General features: G+C 42.4%; 1 protein-coding gene across 1 annotated transcript; it reads left to right on the top strand.

The window, feature by feature from the left end:
* The first annotated feature begins 734 nt into the window (after positions 1 to 734).
* Positions 735 to 21,212, top strand: LOC109320331 (keratin, type I cytoskeletal 23-like). The gene is made up of 8 exons (XM_019550381.1): positions 735 to 1,227; positions 6,135 to 6,217; positions 9,020 to 9,176; positions 14,586 to 14,747; positions 14,855 to 14,980; positions 16,070 to 16,290; positions 18,204 to 18,235; positions 19,225 to 21,212. Exons 1-8 carry the CDS (start codon positions 823 to 825, stop codon positions 19,326 to 19,328), a joined length of 1,290 nt encoding a protein of 429 aa, XP_019405926.1. The 5' UTR covers positions 735 to 822; the 3' UTR covers positions 19,329 to 21,212.
* The last annotated feature ends 3,185 nt before the right edge of the window (positions 21,213 to 24,397 follow it).

The following is a 24,397-nucleotide window of genomic DNA, read 5'->3' as shown; positions in this document are numbered from 1 at the left end:
GGGCTGAATACCATAAGGGCAGACAGGCACCCCCACCCCCACCCAGTATTCCCTTGCATGCAGGCTGGCCAGCCCTTGCCCCACTGCACATACAGCATGGCTGCCTGTCCCCCCCCACCCCAATCTCACCTGGCTACCAGCACCATGTGAGCAGCACCCCCACTGAATCCCCCCCACCATGAATGCAGCGCCTCTCTCCTCTCCTGACCACGTGGGGAAATCCCTCCCCTCCCTCACAGCAGAAGCAGCCTGTCTCCCTCACTCCCCACCTTCATATGAGCATCAACCCCCTCCCTCTCGCCTGCCTTCTGGCCATACACACCACACACCTGCAAAGCAGGCAGCCTAGCTCCCTTTGCTGTGTACACAGCTTCGGCACACCAGCCCCCTCCCGGCCACCAGAGCAGGAGAAACTGGGTAGGGGAGAAACCTCCTACTTCAGACTTAAAACAAATAAATAACAAAATATTTACTGTGAGGTTACAGAAAAGATTGACGCAGATCTTGCTCCACACCTACCACCTATAGCCACACCTCACTGTTACTGTATGAAAAAAAGAAAGCCAAAAAAAGAAAAAGAAAAGGAACCTGGTATGCAGTTGTGGTTCCAAATAATAACAACAGTCTGTGCAGGCTCATAAATGCTTCAGAATTGACCAAGAGGAAGCACATGTTTCAAGATGACACAATCTTGTTGCTATAGTCATTCATCTGAGGGAACTCCCACAGGGTAAGGCATAAAACTGCTTAGGGAAGGATAACAAGCTGCTCAGTGAGTGCTAGTTAGTCAAACGTTGCATTAGATCCCTAACAGATGTCAGCATGAGCTCCAGTCAAGGTCCCTTCCAGTTCTCTTCTGGATCCCCCAGGAGTGCTGCAAGGTGTAACTTGGCCCATATAGGAAGTTTCTATAGACCTTCAAGTACAGGTGCTGGGGCCAGCAGCATGCATGCCTCCCTCTTCTCTACCCGACCCCCTGGAGTAGGGGCATCTTGGGGAAGTACTGGTATGAGCCATGGAGATAGCATTTTCCTGGGTGGGAATGAGAAGCAGATGATGCAGAACCTGAATGATCGTTTGGCTGCCTATCTGGACAAAGTACGTTCTCTGGAAGCAGCCAATGCTCAGCTTGAAAGCTGCATCGTAGAATGGCACAAGAAAAGATCTCATGGGAAGCGGTATGACTTCAATCAGTTTGAGCAAAGCATCGCTGACATGCAAGGACGGGTAAGTGAGAGCTGTATATACCTGCATCATTCTGCATTCCTCCTTCACTTTGACAGCTGTCTTAACAGAAATGGAGATTCAATATTATAAATGCTACAGATATTAATGAGAGCTGTCTTGCGTACTAAAGGAAAATAGTAGGAGATAGGCGAAGGGAAAGAACAGAAGTGAATGCTGGAAAGACCTATGGCATCTAGAGATGAAAATGCATATAGAGATGTTCCCTTTTTTTGGAGGAAAGTTGTGCACTGATCTGCCATATTTTGCATAATTTGACTTCTTTGCACACTGTGGTAAGCAATACAAAGACAAATTGAAAGGCAGGCAAAATATAGAAGTGTGTTCTTTCAAAGGGAGCAGAATGTAACCAAGTATTATGGGAGGAAGGGAAGCTGAACTAATGAGAAAAATAGAAAAACAGAAAGAGTATTAAAAAACCCCCAGCAGAAGTCATTTGTGAATGTCCTGTAACAGACAGAGATAATATAGCTTTCAAATAATCCAAATGTGCTATGCTAAACCAAAGAAATCCAATGAATTATGTACAGATAGGTTATAAACATGAATCAGTCAGTAGATGCTCTGTGCACACCATTATCTACAATAGTTTTACCTACTACTTACAATGTCCTTGCAGCAGGCTCTGGCTACTCCAAACATATTTGTAGGCAAGTAATGATGTTGTTCTGGAAAGCATATGACAAAATGAGGTCACTTTAACATTTGTTGTAGCACCAATAAAGGTTATAGGTTTTGGTCAAGTTTACCCAGTGCTCCAGCAAATGACCAAAAAACCCAGAAAGGAGCTCACAATAGGTTTGTCATGGAGTTAGTGGAACCAGAGGTCACACAGGTGACTTTATGTTTCATTTATTGTGACCTCCATGGAGATGGTTTTGTAAGAACACATACAAGTGAAAAAGAAAAGAGAATGCTCCATTCTAATTAAGAAAATTGCATGGACAAATTCACTTTGGGATGCTGCTTTCACTGTAATTAAAGGAAGATTTCTGGCTAGCACTATTAGATCCTATCAGCACTCAGCAATAAGCCTGCTAAACTCACAAACTCACGTGGCTACAAATTTAAACATAATATTAATCTGTCTGCATAATAAAACCCATTTAACTCAGCAATCATCTGTGACTAATCAGAGTAATTTAACACTGCCATATAAGACAAGAAACAAAACTACACAACAATGCTGTTTTCAACTTATGAATGCCATTTTTTATTTGGAATGGGGATGTTAGAATTTCTCATGACCTTGAGAAGTCTTATTCAGAGACACCTGCTAACTGACATTAATCAGCCATTGTTGAAATACAGTAGGGAGGCCAGGGGCTGAATGGAAACACCTTTCTCCCTGCTAAAGGTATTCCCTCCAGGCAGAGGATGAGGCATACTGGCCATAGGCAATACATCAGGGAAGCTGGAATTGCCACTGTCTATGTCTGTGCTGGGGATAGGAAAAGACCATCAGTCTTTTGGCTTATTGTTTCAGAACTGATTTTATTTAAAAAAAAAAACATCTGATCCAGAGATCAATACCTGGCCTACAACTAATCAGATTTTCTCATCTTCCGTGGATTCCAGACCCACAAAATCCAGGAAAGGCAGAATCTTCCTGGGCAAAAAATGAAAGTCAGAAAGATCAAAGGACCTAAAACACTGGATTAATCAGGATAAAGTCTGCAGTGGGAGTTGGACCGTATTTATCATCAAGCATCCATAGGCAGAAAACACTTACGAGAGTCAGAGGTGCTGAGTAGGTGGGGGCCCAAAGGCCCTGGCCCCCCCTCGAGAAGGGGGCTGTCACCTGAAATGTGTAAAACTTTCCGCATGCCCATCTTCTTAGGCCCTGCCCTGGCAAAAATAAAAGTTGGTGCCTATGATGAGAGTAGACTACCTCTTGCCTGAAAACAGCTCACTGTTGAGGATTTTACTGCTATTGTGGTCTTTATAATGAAGATACCTCCTTATAATACAGGCTGACACTTGGATTTCTGAAACTAAGAGCTCCCAGACCAAGGGCTCTGCCTACCCTTATTCCAAAACTGGTGACTATTTTATCTGGTTTGGAAACCCTAATTTAAACAATTTTTCCTAATAATTTTCGAGTCCTGATGAGCCCTTGGTTGCTACCTTGGTAAACTCCATGATTGATCTGAGAGGAGGTCTGGATTATGACCATACATTCTGTTCCCATTCCATAATTTCAATATTGCATCTGGTGTTGCAGTGAGGTCATACAATTTATTTTCTGGTCAGTGTAGTTTTAGTACCCATTAAGATACAAATAGATGTAATACTGTAAATATAAAAACTGATGTATAAATCATTTAGAAAGACAGAGCTCATGCACCAAACTGGCTCGCTAAAGCCCTGGTGGGCATTGCTTGTGAGGCTGTCTACGAAGCTGATTTTAGGAAGAATTTGAATATGAATTCTTGGTAGGCATGATGTGAACTCTCCACCAACTTAGTGCTTTGCTGACTCTACCTTCAGTCCAACAAATAATATGATTAATTGAGAGAAATCTAGAGGGCACTGCCTAAAAGTATTTAGAGCAGGGGATGGCTACCTACAGCAGATGCTGGTGGATTCTGGATCTCTTTTTTGTGACTCAGGTAGCTGAAATCCACCAACACCCCATATGGACGCCTGGATTTAGCCTGTCATTTAGATCAGTGTTGGAAACTTGTTAACCAGCTATGGCTCTTTCACAGTCTCTATAGAGCATACCGAACAGTTTGGTACAGTTCTAAGCTGCCAGATGTCCACATTTAAAGTGGCATTCCAGTTGGCAGTCTTCAGCACCCTGTACAAACAAAGACTCACTTAATACATATACTGTATCCCAAATTAAGCCCTTTTCTTTGTCCTTTTATGGCAGGAGTCATCTATCCTTGTTATTGATTTTCCACACTATGAAATAGTTATGGTACTCAGAGCATGAATGGTGTTGTCTGAGTTGTTCTCATGGATGAACTTCCACAGTGTAAATGATGGCCAGATTTATACCACCCCTCTGCTAAGCCTGGGACTGCTGCCAAGACAGAAGCCCTGCCAACTTGCTCCTGATCTGCTCATACACTTACACTTAGCAATTATGCAAAACAGACCTTTTAGAGGGGTCCTGAGTACAGAGCACAGCTTTTCAGTCACTCTGTCTCAGGAGAGCTCAAGAATGGGACTTAGGACCTATATAAGCTATAATTTTTGTGCTTGGTTTGGGATGCAGTATACTCGTAGTCTATAATTCTCAAAAAGGGCTTCAACTGCTGTTCTTTTTCTTGTTTCCTGACAAGGTAACACATTCCAGGCAGCCAAGTGCTATTGTATTTTTCAGCTGGTCTTCTTCATGTCTTATTACAAGACCTGAGGTGGAGTGAAACTGCCCATGTGCACTGCCTGCTCAACATAGCAGATGCACAGTTTTCTCAAATTAAAAGTCAACTTTTGACACTTCAGGATAATTTTGTCATGGTTCAAATTTCTTGGTTCCTTTAAGATTCATTTAGGTGCAAAAGGTGTTATTCGAAAAGCCACTGGGAGTTCTCTCACAACATGATTTTGCCTTCTTATACTGACATGCTTCACCTTGTTTTCCTACAGAAATATTTAGTGACAGCTGAAGTAGAAATGTCCATGTTTTTCTTCTTCTTTCATAACTGGAAAAGGACTCACTATTTTAGTTTTTAGGAATCTAGATTGTGGGGATTTCAAATTCAGACTTGTGGCTCAAGCCTACCTCACACTGGTCAGGACTGAAAGCCATCACTTGTTGGTTTTCCCTGTATCTGCTTGAAACAAGCTCATGCTTTTAGTCCTGTTCCTCCTAGGGCAGTTTTCCACATCACAAAAACACTAATGGGATTGTCAAGAATTTGTTACTCCCTGGTGGCACATTCAGTATAGTGGGAGATGAAGCACTGAATGGATAGTGAAGACTGAATACCTGTTTAATTCCCAAATGACCATCCTTTCAGGTCAAGAGTGAGATCCATTGACAAGCATCCACTTCCCAGGCTATTGAGGCCCTCTGGGCTATGGCCTGGATTCAGCAGCCATGTAAGCACATGCCAAACTTCAAGCTCATTATTAGTTCTTCAAATGTATTCGCTTAGACACAGCTTAATTTCCTTGCTGAAAACAGAGCTAAGAAATGTCTTCTCCGGGACTGTCAGGTCAGATCCTCTAATAAGTACAATATTTTTTCAGTTTAGAGAAAAAAAGAGTAACTGTCATCCTAGACCAATATGAAACCTATGTGATATTATTCATGTTCATTGTCAAAAATGGTTAAAATGATTATACTTACTCTGTGGCCAGAAAAATGATATGAAGGAAAAAAAATGTTGAGAATAGTGGATAAACAATTTCAAAAGCTCCTAAATGACTTAGGTTCCTAAGTATCATTTTGTCACTTAGGCTCCTAAGCACATAAATTAGAGGACTTGAAGGGTGCCTATGCATGTGCTCCAACACGTTGTAATTAGAACGCGGAGAAGCTGACTCAATCTAGTCTGCTCCACATGAATGCTGTAGCATCACTGCAGCATCATATGTATAAGCCCCTGAGGGTTTAAAAATGGCCATGGGGGTGCTTTAACTAAAGCTTGTCAAATGAGTTTTAGTTAAAGCATGCCATGGCCATTTTTAAATGCACAGGGGCTTGATACATATGATGCTGTGGCATTTTAAATAGAGCGACTCTCCGGGAACCACTCTAATTAAAATGCCTCCCCCCACACCCAAGCACATGTATAGATGCCCCCAAATTTTACCCTAAATGTATTCCTGCAGACAATAGGAACTCCAGAACTTCAGACATCTCCATTATGGAAATACTGAGCATCCTTGATTTGGCTATGGATGTGGTTGACTCTAGATGTATTTTACAGATTCAGGATGGCAAAATCAACAATGCCAGTGTTCTTCTGCAGATTGATAATGCTAAACTAGCATCTGAAGAATTCAGACTCAAGTAAGTTCTTTCTTTTTTTTGTAAGGAAGGGTAACAATTTGTATAAGATTTGTTTCTACTGAAGTGCTTGGGTAACATCTGATCAATAAAAATCAATATACAATATACATAAAAATAAAAGAGAGTGGGATAATAAATAAATAGTACAATCATGAAAGCTCATTGAACAATCTTAAATCACCCCTTTTACAATACTTAGGTCAGGGTGTGAAGAGCAGACTTTACTGCAGCCACTTAGTTTTTATCACAAAAGGCATTTACAGAGTCAACACTAACTATAAATTAATACTGGCTTCCACCCCATCCTCTGTCATTCTGTCTCCCATGGCTGTCAGATTATTCTTCCTGACAAATAGCAGCCCCTTTCCCTCAGTAATCTCTCCTGTTTCCCACAGTTGTGTTGCAAGATTGATTGGTGCCTGCTGAACCTCTACGGCAGTGGTTCTCAAGCTTTTTTTTTTTGCGGACCACTTGAAAATTGCTGAGGGTCTCGGAGGACCACTTAATCTCCATTGTCAGAAAAAATAAATCAAGTGCAGAGCCAAGTACAGATATTCTTGATTGCTCCACAACCTTTCTGTGGACCACCTGAATGGAGCTTGCGAACCAGTGGTGGTCCGTGGACTACAGTTTGAGAACCTCTGCTCTAGGGTACAGTTTCATCCAGCAACACATTGTATTGAGAGTTTTATCTGAACAAGAAACCTGAATGGTTTAGCTTAGAGATGCTGAACCTCTGGCCCATGGGCCAAATGTGGCCCACAGAGATCTGGCACCTGGCTTGTAGGGCTCTCCGAGGTTCAGGACATTTGGCAGCAGGGGAGCAGTAGCCATTAATATGGCCACCTTCCCACCTGCCAAATTCCCAAACCCCAAGCCCTGCACAGTCATCAGAGTTGGGCTGTAACCCAATTCCCCTGTGGGGCCAGGCCACACTCCATTCCTCCTGCCCTCCTGTTGGGCCAGTTGGAGCTAGGCCACGATCTCCTGCCCTCCTACCTCTCCTTCCACCCCAGGGCTGGGTCATGCCTCCTTCCCCCTGCAGGGCTGGGCAATGTCTCCTCCCCTCACATCTGTACTGGGCCAAGCCACACCCCTTTCCCCCCACAGGGCTGGGTTGGAGCTGGGCCATGCCCCTTTCTCCCCCTCTGTGGGGCTGGGCCACCCTCCCTGCCCACCCATGGGGCTGGGTTGGGGTCAGGCTGCCCTCTTCCGTAGAGGCAGATGGTGCCTGCCACATCTGCCCCAGGGACAGGATCAGGACCACCAACCCAGATCCAGCCCGTAGACAGACCAGGCGCTACTCATCTAGCCTTCTGAAGGAAAAGGTTGAACACCACTTGTCTGGCTGGGATTGAAAATTGCCAGACAAAAATATGTACAGGATGAGGTTTTACAATATTGTAGGCTGGATCCTAAACAAAACTGAATAATTCCCTCCTTTCTGCAAAAGATCATCAGTCATTAAAGTGGCCTTACCAACCTTAAGCAATAAATAAGAAAATTACTCTTTTCTTTTAAGACTCAACCCCCCTCCCCATTATAGATTGATACTGTACCCCCTGTACTTTCTCTGCACTTCTTTTCCATTCCCTGCATTTCCTTTCCCTTCATTAGTAGTTAACTAGATATATCATTCAGTGGCTTCCCAAAAAGTGGAACAGTGGAAAATGCTTTCATGGAAAGGAAAGTTGTCCGTGATGAGATTATGGTGTGATTATCATATTCTGACATGCAGCTGAGGAATTAGTTGTAGACGTTTCAGTAGCAAATTCAGATGGTACAGAAAGTTTGTTATATTGTATCTGAGACTGGGGAGAAAGCAGGGGAACACAGACTCTTCCAGACTGAAGGCAAAATTTGAAGGTCCTTTGTGAGGTATTTTCTTTGAATTTAGTTTCCTAAACACAGTAAATTTCAGGAGTTGTTTTAAAAGGAGCATAATTAGCTAGCTTTGGAGCACAATCTTTCCCCTGGTCCTTTCTCCTAGAATACATGGTGATTACTTTTGAGCAGACTGCAGAAGGCATTATATTCTGCATGTTATGTGAAAAGGATTGTGTAAAGTTTTAGAATTTATGGATGTGTCTACATGTACTTTTACATGTGCCTAAACTTAATGTGTATTTGCCCAATGTGCATTAAGGCATTTTAGGTACTTGTGTACATGTGTATGTGCTAAGGCACATTAATGCGGTGTGCAGACCAACATGGGATGAAAGTTAGCCCTAAGTCACTTGACTTGCACAGCATTAATGTGCCTTAGAGTGTCCATATGTGCGTTAAGGCATTTTAGCTATTCATGCCTAAATTCGATATGTGCTTTTACAGGTATCAAATTTAGGCACAAATAGCCAAAAATTGTCATTTTTAAGGCTCATTAAGGGTGCACATGTGTAGACCTGTGTGCTTAATGTGCCTTAAAAAATGGCTAATGCATCATAAATCAGCACATCAGACCCTTTGAAAAATGTCTTGTTAGTGCTGTGCAGACATGATGAATGCTAGTATGTGAACAAGGAAATGAAAGAAAACCCCACTTTGGTTTATTTTCCCTTAGCATCATAAAGTGTGGTGTGGTGAGGAAAAAGAATTAAATAATAGTAGAACAGAGTTCATTGTTCAGGATTTCTGAAAAATAGAAAGTATATGTTTTAGAACGAGCATATAGTTTTTCCAAATTCCACACCTCCTCTCACAAAAGATTTCATTGCCTCTGCTTCTGTTTGATGCTATTTGTAGAGATCTCAGGACCTGACCTGGTTTCAACAAGCATGTTTTGCTTTCTTTTTACTGATAAAGGTATGAAGCAGAAAAATACCAAAGGCAAGGAGTGCAATTTGATGTTGAAAACTTGCGTAAGGAACTTGACAACCTGACCATTGTCACAACAGACCTGGAAATGGAAATTGAAGGTTTGAGGGAAGAGCACATACTCAGGAAGAAAGACCATGAGGCGGTAGGAAGTGTTCTAGCCCTTACCATATCCTGTAATACACGTCTTTTGCTGATAGGTGGTAAAAATTGGTTTATACATGGGGTAGATAATTTTGGGTTCATAATGTTCAAAGAGAGCTAGATCATACCTAAAATTTGCATTTATATATGATCTAATAGATTGGAGTTCTCTAACTCTAATTTCAAGTAAGACATCCACTCAATTCTGGCTTAAGAAAAGTTCACTTTTACCACATTTGTAAAATAAAATAGTAATACTTCCCTATTTTACTGGAATGTTCTAAAAAATAATTATATATATACTGACTGCAGAAGTATAGTAGCTGCAGATAAAACCAGTAACCAATAAGCATTATCTTTAGCTGTTCCATTAGTTCTTATAATCAACAGAATAGATAAGAATAACATGAAGAAATTATTGAGGTAATATAGGGTGCCTAGACATGACCAGCAACACTGCTCAGGCACACTGTAATTACAGCACATTGGAGCAAACTCAATCGAGTCTGCTGGAGCATGGTAATTACCGTGCCAGACTCCAGCATCTCAATCAGCATCCCCATGCTGAAAATGTCAGCAGGGGTGCTTTAACTAAAGCTCATTTGATGAACTTTAGTTAAAGCACCCTTGCTGCCATTTTTCAGCATGGGGATATTGATACACGAGACACTCCAGGTGCTTTAATTAGTGCAGCTCTTTAATTAAAGAGCCCCTCCCCAGTACATGTACAAATGCCCATAGTGTTTCCTAAGGGATGAAATTATCACTATTGTTAGTTTCAATCTCATATTGACCCTTATACCCTGCAGCTGAGGATTACTTTGAGATTGTTGGGTTTTCTGCACCCAAAACTCAAAACGAATATTTGTTAAGGGACTTGGGGATGATGAACTCTGGAGAGGTCAAAATTAAAATAAATTATTTCATGAAGCTCTGCAACGTGAAACGAGGCATTTTTCCAAAGATCTAAATGCAATTAGTGAGATCAGAACCCTTTGGAATTAAAACTGGCCATTCATTGTTCTAGTGCTGTGTGCTGTTGTCCCCACACTGCTGTGCCAGTACTTGAACATGTCTTCTTCATTCAGAAACTCTCAGTCATTACCCACTGAAGTACTTAAACACCATGGCTAAGTACAGGCATTCAAAAAGCCTGAGGCTGAATGGATACAGTCTTCATGGGTTAGTTTAAACTGCATAGATTGAACTGCTAAGCAAGTGAACAGACATTGAGATTTGTTCTGGAAATGCAGCCACATGCCTGCAATGTAGTAGGTCAGAAGTGGGGGGTGCTAAAGCATGCCTCCCTGGTTGCCAGGAGCAGGCAGCTTTGGCCAAGCCTAGCTTGCCCACCCTGCAAGAAGGGATTTGCTGGGGAGGTGCAAAGCATCCTGGGACGCTGGGGGGGATTGTAAATCAACTTGAATCTGGGAAGTAATCTGGGACAGAAGTTCAGTAAACTGATTTAACCTAATCAGTTAAGTCTGATACTACATCCACCCAGGTTTATCTTAAACTGGTTTCTGTCATTTTGAAAGTGGTTTATGTGCGCTGAACTTCTGTTGTGTTATAGATTTTAGCTGGTTTCTGATCACGTATACTGGTTTATGTGTAACTTCTGTCCCTAGCCCATGAGTAGAGCTCAGGGGTGGATCCAGGGCACTAAGGGGAGTACAGTTGCACTCTCTTATGGTTGTGCAATGCATGCACAGTGAGCACAGCTTGTTGTTGTGGGCTTCTACTGGATCCATCACTTTGTCTTGGCTCTGGAGCCCAGGAGGTGAGTAACGCCACTGCTTGTCCTCCCACTTTCCCTTGCTGTTGAGTTCAGCCGGGGGGGAGAGGAAAGGCAAATACCAACAGTGTTCACCGAGTGGGCTCCAGAGTCATGTGGAAACAGGGGTTCAGCCGGGGGGGGGGGGAGGTGGTAAAGGAAAGGGGGGAAAAGCACCCCCTGGGCTTCAGAGTCACACCAAAGCTGTGACTCTAGCAGGAACCCATGCCAATAAGCGGGTGAGCTCAGAGAGCTCACTGTGAAAGTGTCACATAGCCAAAGAAGGTGTGGCCACACACCTTACTGCCCTCCTGGATCCACCCATAGTGGAATTCTTTTCGTTCCTGGTCATGCAGGTGGCTATTTTTTGGTTTACAGACAGGTATGAATTTTATTCTTAGATGCAGAGACCTGCACACATAGATGACTACATGTGCAATAGTCCATGCACTGGCCATGTGCATACCCAGACACATGCATGCAGTCCTTGTTGATACATGGTGGCATCTGCCACCCAAAACTTGTGACTAGCAGTTGTTAGATTCATGAGGAGGACCCTTCTGTGTTTTAGCCCCCATCACCAGGCAGCTAGGGAATCGGAGCTCCCTGCCCAGGGAATCAGGGTTCCCATAGAACCTGGGACCTGGGGCTCCCTGTCTACAGGTGGTTTGAAATTTGTCTCCTTGAGTTTCCACTACAGCAATTTAACCACCTTGCCACAGGTCAAGCATTCTCCAAGCTCTACTCTGGTTCTCCTTTTAAAGCTGGTGCCCTGGCCCTGTATATCCTGCTTCCCTGAAAAATGGTCTAACCACCAATCCATTATCCCAATTGGCATTATCCTGATCTCTCTCCAGCTTTCCCTTTGAAATGGGCTCACTGTGGCACCCAAAGAAGTGCATATGTGGAGTCAGGAGGAAGAGAGCAAGTCAGAGGGCATGCTTCTCAATGAGGTGATCACGCTTTAGAAAGAAAGGGAGCCTGCCTTCCAACCTGGGCCCCCCTCCTCCTAATGAGGTTGGGCTGTTTATCCAATCAATATTAAATGAAAGGTTTAGGGGACAACTTAGACTGAGGCCTGGGCATTAGGCTATTGGGGTAAAAGACAGGAATGTCACAATTCTCCCATAGTCCTCTGGCATCTTAGACCAGCAAGTCATGATTTTTCTGTAACTAAAAGTTTAGGACTTACCCAGCCTCACACACATACGTGGCAATCCTATTTTACCAAGCAGCTTCCCAGCCAGAAAACAGTAACTGAACATGATTAGGGGCCCCACATAGGCTTGAACATGCAGAGATGAATTGCAAACTATACGTAAGTGCCACAAACTGCAGGTCTGTGGCTGCATATACACCATTTAGGTATATACGTGTATATCAATAAAAATAAATAGGATTCTTCCCTAAGCATCTTACTTTGAGATCATAGTGTACTATTAAGTAGAATAGAAATTCAAAGACTAGACAAGTGAGACTTCCCTTAGCTGGTTTCCTTGCATACCTAGTAATGAATAACTAAGGTATAACACGTCTAGGAAGCTGGACACACTAAAATGATTTGACAGTGTCCAATCAGTCTGCATTTTGGAGGCTGTAGTGTCATGTCCTGGAGTGCTGCTTTTTCTGGGTGCTTTTGAAGTGGTATCAGTGTGCGCTACACTGGAAGGAATGTTATCGCACCTGCTTGACTTGTTCTATAATCATCTTGTTTACACAGTAGTTATATATTTTAATCTAATTGTTCCTCTAGCAATTACATAGAACTTTTTTAGCAACCTCGCCTAAACTTATCATTTCATAAGGACTAACATCTATCTACATGAAACTACATGAAATTACAACTGGACTTAAATGATCCTGCCCAATATGAAGTTCCTTCAGATAAACATTGGAAGTTCCAGTGCTTGTTCTTGTGTCATGATCCTAGAAATCTTTCAAAAACAGGCTGCAGCATCAGTTTTTGGCTGAATTCTCTGGCTTATTCCTACAGCAGGAGAAGGAACAGAAGCAGACCATTGGTTTGGCCATGTCATGCTATTACACGGTGTTTCTCCTTTCTGGCTTGAGCAAACACCCTTCAGCTCAAAAATTCATGGAAACATTTTAAATCAACTAATCAAAACATCGCTGAACTTTTGTAGGAGATTTTGAACTCTAGCTGTTTCAGATTTTGGATGAATAGATATGTTAATTCTTACTGTAGCCCTATTAGCTTATAAGACTTTTAATCTAGTGGTTCCCAGCCTTTTCAGTTTCAAGGTAGCCCTCCTTAGACTCAAGGCACCCTTTAGACACAAGGCACCCTCCATACCTTTTATGAACTGAGCAGCATCTCATTCCAAAAACTAACTTATTTATTACAGTGCTTACCTCCTTGCAGAGGGGCTGGGCAGTGGGATTGGGGGCACAGCCAGGTAAGGAAAAGCCAGAGCCTGCACTTATTTGCTTATCTCCTCACCCCTGGCTTATCTCCTCAAACCTTGGGGCACCCTTCAGAGGACCCTGCAGTGCCCCTGGTTGCCCTAACATTCTGGTTGAGAATCACTAGCTTAATGTCTTAAATGGCATGGGTCTGAAGAAAATGAAGAAGACCTGATTGGGTTTGGCATTCACACTGTTAAAAAACACAAGATTCCTTTTCAATAAAGGCCATCAACCTCTTTCTCATAAACATCTTAGTGTCTTGTCATATGTTTTGCAGATTCAATATTTGTTGTACCATATACATATAAGAATCCTACTCATTTTTCAGGAAGTGAATGCCCCAACTAGGGAATATTTCAGCTAGACTAAAAGTAGCCTCCTTTCTACCCAATCTGAATTCCCTAATTATTTGAGCACTTCCATAATTGTCTAGGTTCTTCTGTGTGCTCACTGTAGCTGGCTCCTTATGAAGTTGTATGCTATAATGGTGTTTCAAAGTGGTGGGTCTGAAATTTAAAATGAATGATCAGATTAGTAAACACGTCAGTGTAGATGTCTGTTATCCTATAATTATAAATAAACAATTACTGCAGGCAGTGCACCTGCCTGGCTGAACACAGGAATGGAGTTAACATACAGGCCAGTACCAACAATTTTAGTGTGCACAATGTATAGGCTGGTGAGAGTCTTTCTGCATGAAATATAAAGTGTGCTGTAAAGTAATTTTACTTGTCCCTTGAATGAAATTGCAAGGAGTCTTTTAAGATTGTCAGGTCCAAGCAGCATAGGTGCGAGTATAATGATTAACTCATTAGAATGAAAACAAAAAATTAGTGCTACTTACTGGGCACATCTACACATTCATTAATCCATCTTAGACACTGCACATTTAGTTTAGTATTTCTTTAATAAAGTACTAACTAAATGTGCAGTACCTAAAATTACTGCACAGTAGTGCTGGCACACGGTTGTTTAGTAATGCTTACTGGTCATTAGCCTAACAATGTGGCGCAGTTGGCTATTAGCAAGTTTTTTGCCATGACACACTACTGTGCTGTGTTATCAGGTTAATGCACAGTAAGTGTCTCACATAGATGTGCCCACTGAGGATGGGAATGGATGAGATAAGATGGTAATGAGAATTTTTTCTCCCCCTTTTCATAAATACATCACAAATGCTTATTTCTTATCCTCTGCTAATCTGAGTAGGATATGCACAAACAACGTTCAACCAAGGATGTCACCGTTAATGTGAAGGTGAAAGCAACACCACCAGAAGATTTGGTCAAGATTCTAGCAGGGATAAGAGAGGATTATGAAGCCATTATTGAAAAGAACCGCCAAGGCCTTGATGTCTGGTACAAAGAGCAGGTAACAGAGAGCTACACAAACTTCCTTCTCATAATTTTAACAGACCGTCTATTTTTATAAAGGGTATATCAGTATCAGTAAACTTTTCACTTGCTTTTGCTCCATAGACTTCAGCAGCATCCCTGGCAGTGACCACCAGCCCAGAACAAATACAGAACAATGACAAAGAGATCAAGAACCTGAAGCGCATTTTCCAGACCCTGGAGATTGAGCTGCAGGCACAGTTAAGCAAGGTATCAGCCAAGGAAAGCAATGGCAGGTCATTTGTATTCAATAACTTCTTCAGGAACCTATGACTTGGGCTAAATTTTGTTCTCATTTACACCCTTGCATCTTTGACTTCCATGAAGTTATAGGACCATAAGTGCATGATGAATATTTCAAAGTGCAATGTGTGTTCTGGATTTCCTTTGCAGAGGTTAATAACAAGAAATAATATGGCCTTTAAAGATCCTATTAACACTATACCCAGAAAGAAAAAGCATTTGTAAGGTATGACTTGAACTATATTTATGTTTACTCAGTCTTTGTGAGGAGTTTCAAGTTGATTATGATTAATACCTAAGAAAGGCATGATCAATGACCATTTCAAAGCAGTTTCATGCTAGCATAATTCCATTTGAAAACAAAGGAGTTGCCCTGTTGTAAAACTGGACGAGCAGAGTGGTGAATCAGGCCAGAAACATGCTGTTACTACATTGCCATAAATAATAATTCTTGTGAGGATTAGTTATAATTCTGGATATCATCACAAGTTCATTCCTATGTTTCATTAAAGAAGAAACGAGGCTTTAGCATGGGGAATAGGGATAGGTTGATTTATGCTCCATTTCTACAAACAATTATGTACATGCAACATTGTACTTGTGTGACCTATCCTGAATTCACAAAGATAGTCATGAGTGTGACTAAGGGTTTGACAGACTGGAACCCTGGGATCCTACATGTGTGTGAAGTCTGCTGGAACATGAAAATTGACACGCTCTGGCAACCTTCTGTGTCACATGTATCAGTGTCAACGTGCGTCTCCCTGCTGAAAAAATGGTGGCAGAGCACTTTGAAATAAAACACGTTTGATGAGCTTTAGTTCAAAGCACCCTGCCACCATTTTTTTAAGCACGGGGATGGCCAGGGATGCTGATACATGTGATGTGCGGCTCACCCATTAGTGCAGCTCACTGATTAAAAAGCATGTGTAAAAATTCCCATTATGTTTGCAAGTTCTTCTGGTTACAGACCGTGTCTTTCGGCATTTTTGTGCAGCACCTGACACATTATGGCCACCTCAGAAATAACAAGAATGGTTTTATCTGTTCTTTCAGAAACATGCCCTGGAAGATACCTTGTCTGAGACCCGAGCTCACTATGCCTCTAAGCTGCAGAATATACAAGAGTTCATCTCCAAATGTCAGGAAGAACTGAGTGAGCTCCGTCATGATGTCAGGTGCCAAAGCAACAAGTACAAGGTTCTTCTTGGGATCAAAACCCGCCTGGAGAAAGAGATTTCCACTTACCAGCTGCTGTTGGAGGGAAGGACTGATGAGTAAGGCAAAGTCAGGCTGATCTGAGCAGTCATCATGTTCATGTGATTTATGTATTTGTATTTACTCAAGTGTGAAATTGTGCAAGAGCCAAGGATTTTTGCTGGTGATATCTTTTATTGGATCAACTGCATGTTTGGGATAAAGCTAAACAAGAATGCTTTACCATGTATTTGATCCAACAAAAATCCCTGCCTCTTGACTAATTCTTGGACCATCACAGTTGCAACATCACTCCAACACTACTAAAACTCATAATAAGAATCGGTCTTTTTATGTGTATAGACCATAATTAAAAGCATATGAGATACTAATTGATAAAGGGGCTTGGGCATGGAGACTCACTCCAGACAAGCTGGAAATTTCACTAAAATGCATAGTTATTTGGACTAAATATTAGTTTGCTTTATGTACCTAAATACACATATACAGCATGCAATTGCAGTTTCTGGTGCTTCCATACAGTTTGTGATTACACACTGTGGCAAAATAGCTTTGCCATACCTGCGTACCTGCTGGAAGTAAAACGGAGAAGGCAGGAGGGCCCTCCCACCTTTTTCCAAATATGCTAGTGGTTAGGGCAGTTGCCTAGGAAGTAGGACACCTACATTCTAGTGCACCCTCATCCAGACAGAGCTGGAATATCTATCCTGTTTTCCAGAAGGTTGCTATAACAGACATTGCCTTGCTCTCTCTCCAGTCTGCTTCTTGAATTTAATCCCCTACTTGCTGCGTTTAATATTTCTTAGATAAGCAGCACGGGGGAAGTTCTTGCCCCGTTGGAGACAGGAGCCTAGGATAGAATGTAGGTCCTCTCCTGCCACAGCAGCATTCATCTCATTGAGGCACAAGCCTTCTGTTTTGGGCTCTTCCTTTGGCCTAGCTTCAAGAGCAGGGGCAGAGAAAGCTTTCAAAAATACCTAGACCATGGCCTGGTGGTTAAAGCAATTTGCTAGCAAGCAGGGGATGCAGTTTCAAACTCCTGGGTGGGTGGAATCTAAAATCTGTGTCTCTTGCTCTCTGGGCAAGTGCCCTAGTTACTAGTCCATTAAGCTAAAAGGTAAGAGGGTTTCTTCACCTAAGAAGGTTCTTTTGTGACTAAAACTTCAGGACTTACCTGGCCTTATACACATATATGAATGATAGTATTTCACCATGCTGCTGCTCAACCAAAGCCCATCCCAACTGGGCATACTTAGCTAGCAGGCACACCTGGGCTTACTCAGGAAGAGGTGAACTGCATACTTTGTGTAGTCATACAAACAAAAATCAGTTCTGCAGCTGTGCGCACCATTTAGGAGCATAAGAGGAAATAGGATTTAGTCCTTTAGATCTTTTCGTCCCAGTTTATAGATCAAAAACAAGCAAAAAGCTTGGAGGACAGTTTAGACAGGCTTTGGATAAACACAAATCTCACCATGATGTTTTGCCCCTTACTAATTGGACTGTGGACTTTATCCATTTCTGATGCATATGAATCTCAGCATTTAGAAACCTCTGGGACACCCAGTCCTTTCTGCTACCAGGAAATACAGAATCTGTTATCAATACAATGAAACCTGGGAATTAATAAACCGGACAAGGGAAAGTTCTTTGTGATACTAATAGATGAAAATCATAGGGAGACAGGACAAATATCAAACTTCCTAGCAGCACCCTGAAGGGTCCTAACTCTACCCATATAGAAAGCTCAAAATAAAATATAACATTTCTCATAAGTAACCATAATGTGAACAAGACAGAGCTATTTGGGCAGAGGAAGAATTCAAAGGAAGAGTAACTAGACCCAAGAGTAGTGAAGAGCGAACCCTTTCATAGTAAAAAAAAATGGTGTTGTTTTTGTCCTTTACATACTGGCACAGTGGTTACATTAACGTACCAGAACATATCCATTCTTTTCTGCTTTCCTTCACAGGATAACAAGGAACTTGGAATCAAGTGCTAAAGGTAATAACTCCATACTGTATTTTCTTTTTCATAGTGACTGTTTCAATGCTCTTGGAAATTCCTGTCACAAATACCTTAAATTAAATGTATTCCTATGTGGGGGCCTATGCAAGGTTAATGAACCACTTAAGTCCCCGCTTAAGCCATATTTTGCCATGAACAAAGTGACATGTAGCCCTTGCTCAAGAATTAATTTCATGCAGCATGTACCGGTCTGTCAACAGATTACAACCTATTTTTGGAACAAACTTCCCCAATCAGTGAAACATACTACCAAAAGCTAAGCCTCAAACTAAGACCCTCAAGATCCATGAACAGCAGCGTCAACTCCACAAAATCAGCTTGAACAGTGATTCTCAACCTTTTTAGACTCAAAGCACCTCTTCAATTCAAGGCAGCCCTTGGAAAATGCCAGTTCTTAGTTTTCACTCATTTTTTGACTACAGAAAAATAACAGAGCTATTTTCCTGTTATACAGAACTGAGAAAGGACACGGCAGGTCAGAATGGTTTTAACACTGTGAATTTCCGTTTGAAATGTCTGGGTTTATCTTGTGAATCATGCACACTTAACAGTGCTAACATTGTGCACCCTACAGCACCTTTGAATGGATCTCACGGCATCCCAGGATGCCACAGCACCCTGGTTGAGAATCACTGAGCTAGAAGGTAGCTTCCCTTTGACTCAAAAGAAACATTTGGGAAAGTTTGACCTGGTTGTCTTAGTGCGGATAGTTTTATTCAGGAGTAAGACTAGAGGCATTCAGTGTCTTATCACAATTATGGATTAGCTAAATCCACTTTGAAACTGGATTTATTCTTGCTGAGAATTATATATTCATTAGCCCTGACTTAACCTAACCCCAAAGTAATTTTCCAGCAATAGTATAATTAATAGCAAAATTAGCTATTGACTTCAAGGAAAACGTGGCATGTAATACCACTTGGGGATATGGCTCATAAACTGATACATTTCTTATTTCCATTCAGAACACACTGCATCGACTGACCACAGGCTGAAGACAATTGTGCAAGACAGTGTGGATGGACATGTGGTGTCCACCACCATAAATGAAATCCACCAGCTGGAATAAAGCAACATATTACTTGCTGGCTCTGCCAAGCCCAGATGTGTGACATGGGACAAGTTCTAACGCTGTTTTATGTCTCAGTTTCTCCACCTGTAAAATGGGGATGAGTCTGACCTCCTTTGTTAAGTGCTTTGAGATCTATTGAGGATCTCAGTAAGATCTTTGTAAAAGCTAGGTGTCATTATTGCTGTTATTAGTTTGAAGAAAAATTCTTCTAACCATTAAGACATGAAGGACAAGCCATTCAATGAAAATGATCAAGCCATGTAGCTAATGTATGTATTATACATGTCTCACCAGTGCCATGAATCTGCTGATCTCCATCTGCAATTCACTTATTTCTTTGTGAACTAACGGTAATTTAAAGTTAATAATTTCCCAACTATTGTGCCAAATTCAGGTACTTTGTATTTCTTCTTACTGTAAACACAATGTCTCTAAGATAAATTTGTTCCAATTACTTTTGTTAGTAGTTAGGGGGGTGTAGAAAAACCATTTAGAAGCCTTTTTGTATTTAGAATCACTGACAGACTCAAGAGGCACGAAGAACTTAAGTTTCTTGAACCTGGATCAGCATAAAAAATACCCAAAAAGAGTGGGTCACAACGTCACAAAGTGTTATAGGTGCTTATTACCTAAAAAAAGGCCCGCCTGGTATTTCCTGTGCATAGCTTTTTTAATGTCAGGGTTTTAAACAACATTGCTTTTAGCATTGTTTTAAATTATATTGGATAAAATGCCCATTGTGGAAATGCTTATTTTCTTCTCCAAGCTTCTGCAACAGGCACCTGCCTCTTAAAATGTTCCTTTCATCACTTGCTATTATTATTATTACTACAGATTGTAATTTGTCCAGTGATTTTCTTCACCTTCCCATTCCCAAATTTTCTCTGTGATCCAATTAACCATCACTTGACAGGTTCCTTGAAACAGATTCTCGTATCTCCCATTGATGGTGTTGAATAACAGAGATAAAGAGACAGACAGAAAGATGCAATAAGTACTGAGGAGCCAGAGCATGTATCCTGTGAGGATCAGATTTGGTGCGGGGGCAGGGACAATTAAGATGGTTGGTTTTTTGCGGTTTAAACATTTTTTCCTGCAAAAGAATTTTGGTCAAAACAATTTTTTATGGGACATGTTTGATTTCATTGACTATTGGTGGTAAGGCAAGGGTTCATTAAAAATAGATGAACACTGAACACCTTAGGGATTTCAGATGCCAAAAATTAAGTACTTTCAGTTTGTTTTGTGTTTTCAAAAAAATGTAAAAAATGTTTAAAAAGGGGTGTTTGATTAAAACAATGTTTATTATAATCAACATTTTTTACAAGAAAAGAAGTCCTGACCTACTCTAGTAATAATGAGAAAAAGGGTCTGATGACCCATATTAATTGTCACTGAAGTCAAGGAAAGCTTTGGTATGCCTGAAAAACAAACTCACAGTCACTGTAGCTAATATCTCCCCACACAACACATCAGCATATTACCATAGTCATAAGAGGTCATCTCAGCAGTAACAGAACAAGTGGCAATGAAGTGCAATGAAAAGTGTAGAATCAGGGAAACAGTATCAACAAGAGTGGCTATTCAAGCTGGGACGACAGGAAAATGGATTAAAGGAAGCAAGACGACACAGAGCATAACAGGTTTTTATGGGTGACACACTCAGTAAACATCTATATCAGACAAAAACATTTTCTTTTGGTCAGTTTCACGTCAACAGGACAGACATTGTAAGTCATTTGTACCAGCTGGTCCTCACTTCAAATGGGCTTGCATATATATTTTGTCATTTGGCTTGCACTGAAACAAGATTTAACGGAAGGTGAAAACTTCAGCAACTCATGACAAACGCACTTCTAAAACAAACAAATTCCAGCCCTATGACACAACTCATTCTTACTGGCATGCCAGAACCAGTTGGTGACCCCCACCCTGGTTGCACAAAGATTTTGAGGGCCTTGAATGAATTACCTAATGCTTTGTCTAAATGGAGTAAAACCGGTAATACTGGATTGGTGACCCTAGGCTAATTCAACCTGTCCTTTGTTAGAGCTCAGCAGACCCAACCAGCCAGACCTGGTACAATGGTACAAACAATTTCTGGAAAAGAAAACACCGGACTGATTCTAAACATGTTTTTTGCATTATTTTCAGTTATCTTTTAACTTCTCCAATGCAGTGGGCTGCTTTAAATTCTGCTCAAGAAGTGAGGCTAGCTCTGCCATCAAAGGATTCCTGTCCACTGGGGAATCCATAGGTGTATGCCTGAGGTGGCTTTCAGATGAGACAAAGGGGTTGCTACAGCACTGTGCTTTAATACTTCCTTTTGGACATACTAAAGCACAGTGCAGTACTGTGTGCATGGTGCATGGGTAAATTCCACAGTTATGTTGCCGTAACTGTGCACTGTACTGGGGGATCGCGCCACTACAGTGACAGAGCTGGTGATCACATGTAGACCCATGTGATCATTGTGTCGCTATGTTACTATAGGGCAATTTGTAGATGCACCCAGGGAGATAAATACTGCTATCTTCATTTTACAAATAGCTAAGCCAAGATGCAAAGTTGTGAAATGATTTGTCCAATGTCACAATAGGGACACTGGAAAGCAACAGAGTTAGAAATAGAACTCAGGTCTCAGACTTTTACTTCACTGAGTCATCCGATATACTGCACTAGTTCACTCCCATCAAAAGTCAACTTTACCACACACATACTTCATGATTACCTATACATTTTAGATTATACCTTATGACAAATGGAACAGGAGAGCAGACATTTAATAACAACTTACAAATCTACTATTACTGATAGAATCTGATCATAGCAGGAAATACAAGAACACAGCTCAGATCAACACATTTCTGTGTACTTCATGGTTATATATTTGTTTTTAAACATATATTACTAGAATTGCTTTATATGAAAATATGTATTTTTAGCTTTCTAAAATGTCTAATTAATATCCCTTAAAGAATAGTTTAAATAATGATTGCCCCAGGGGTCAGTCCCAGGGCCAGTTTTGTTCAATATCTTCACCTGGAAGCTGGCATAGAAGTCTATAGATGACACCAAGCTGGGGGGAGTAGTAGACATGCTGGAGGGTAGGGCTAGGATTCAGAGTGACCTTGACAATTCGGAGGATTGGGCCAAAAGAAATCTCATGAGGTTCAGTAAGAACAAGTGCAAAGCCCTGCACTTAGAATGGAATAAACCCATGTACCAGGACAGGCTGGAGGCTGACTGGCTAAGCAGCAGCTCTGAACAAAAGGACCTGGGGGTTATAGTGGACAATAAGCTGAATACGAGGCAGCAGTGTGCCCTTGTTCCCAAGAAGTCTAAAGGCATACTGGGCTGTATTGGTAGGAGTGTTGCCAGCAGATCAAGGGAAGTAATTATTCCCCTCTATTCAGCACTGATGAGGCCACATCTGGAGTACTGTGTTCAGTTTTGGGCCCCCCCAGTGCAGAAAGGATGTGGACAAATTGGAGAGAGCCCATCAGAAGGCAACAACAATGGTTTGGGGGCTAGGGAACATGATTTATGAGGTGAGGCTGAGAGAGCTGGGCTTACGTAGTCTGGAGAAGAGAAGACTGAGAGGAGATTTAATAGCAGCCTCCAGCTTCCTGAAGAGTTGTTCCAAAGAGGATGGAGCTAGACCAGAGGCGGGCAAAATGTGGCCTGTGGGCTGGATTCAGCCCACCAGGCTATTCTATCCAGCTTGTGGGGCCCGTCTAAAATGTAGACAATTATTACCTGGTGGTGGTTGCCTGTCTGAAAACCAACAAGGCACTGGTGGCACGAGGTGCCAGTGGCGTGAGCTACCAGCTTCAGCAGGAACCAACCAACCCAACCCCAACCTGACCCATCGCATCCCGCTCCAACCCCACCCCACAGAAGCTTCTGGCTAGCAGAAGCTTTTGCCAAGGGCTGTTCCCTAGCCCTTCCTTGCCCAAGAGTTGAAATTCAGGTCAAAATGGGTGGGGGGGACCACGAGCGATCATGAGACTCTGGCTCTGTGCCTCCAAGTACTGGTCCTGGCTAGAGTGCTAGGAGTATCACATGGAGGCATGGAGCCATCCCAGTCTGATGGCATGGGACTTCCCTTGGTTCTGGCACTCTAGCATACCACCAAGCTGGGCTGTGCTGGCTGCATGCTGTGCTGTACATGTTCCAGCCATGCAGCTGAGAACCACATGCTGCTGGGAGTGGATGGGCCGGGCTGCGTCTGTGCTGTGCTCTGTGGCTCCTGGCCATGCAGTAGGGAACCATGTGCTGCCAGGATGAGAGAGGCCTGGCCAGGCTAGCTCCATGCCACATCATTCAGGCCCCAGCTTTGCAGCTGGGAACTGCACAATGCATTTGGGCCAGGTCCGGCTGGCTCTGTGCCATGCCATGTGGGTCCTGGCCTTGCATCCAAGACCTGCGTGGCACAGAATGGAGCCAGTCTGGTCCATCCCATACACTCCTGGCAGCATACAGTTCCCCACTGCATGGCTGGGACCTATGTGGCATGGTACAGAGCCAGCCTGGCCTGTCCTGTCCCCTTGCAGCATCATGTGGTTTCATAGTTTCGTAGTTTGTAGGGTCGGAAGGAACCTGAGCAGATCATTGAGTCCTACCCCCTGCCACAGGAAAGAGTACTGGGGTCAAACGACCCCAGCAAGGTGTTCATCTAACCTCTTCTTAAAGACCCCAAGGTAGGAGGCAGCACCACTTCTCTTGGAAGTTGGTTCCAGATCCTAGCTGCCCTGGCAGTGAAGTAGCGCCTCCTGATATCTAGCCTAAATCTACCCTCTGCCAGCTTGTGAACGTTATTCCTAGTCACTCCTGGTGGTACTTGGGGAAACAGGGACTCCCCCAGTGCCTGCTGGTCCCCCCTCACTAGTTTGTAACAGGCCACTAGATCCCCCCTCAGCTTCTCTTGTGGAGGCTGAACAGGTTCAGATCCCGTAGCCTCTCCTTGTAGGGCCTGCCCTGCTGCCCCCTGAGCATGCGAGTGGCCCTCCTCTGGACCCTCTCCATGCTGTCCACATCCCTCTTGAAGTGCGGCGCCCAGAACT

This window comes from Crocodylus porosus, unplaced genomic scaffold, assembly GCF_001723895.1.
Source record: "Crocodylus porosus isolate Cpor-Errol unplaced genomic scaffold, CroPor_comp1, whole genome shotgun sequence".
Classification (NCBI taxonomy): domain Eukaryota; kingdom Metazoa; phylum Chordata; order Crocodylia; family Crocodylidae; genus Crocodylus; species Crocodylus porosus.
The sequence above is the reverse complement of the archived record's forward strand: the minus strand, read 5'-3'. Positions and strand labels throughout refer to the sequence as shown.

Coding starts and splice junctions, on each gene's coding strand:
- LOC109320331 (XM_019550381.1), top strand. CDS start 823: ATGAGCTCCAGTCAAGGTCCCTTCCAGTTCTCTTCTGGATCCCCCAGG. Junction 1,228..6,134: donor TCGCTGACATGCAAGGACGG/GTAAGTGAGAGC, acceptor TGTATTTTACAG/ATTCAGGATGGCAAAATCAA. Junction 6,218..9,019: donor TCTGAAGAATTCAGACTCAA/GTAAGTTCTTTC, acceptor TTACTGATAAAG/GTATGAAGCAGAAAAATACC.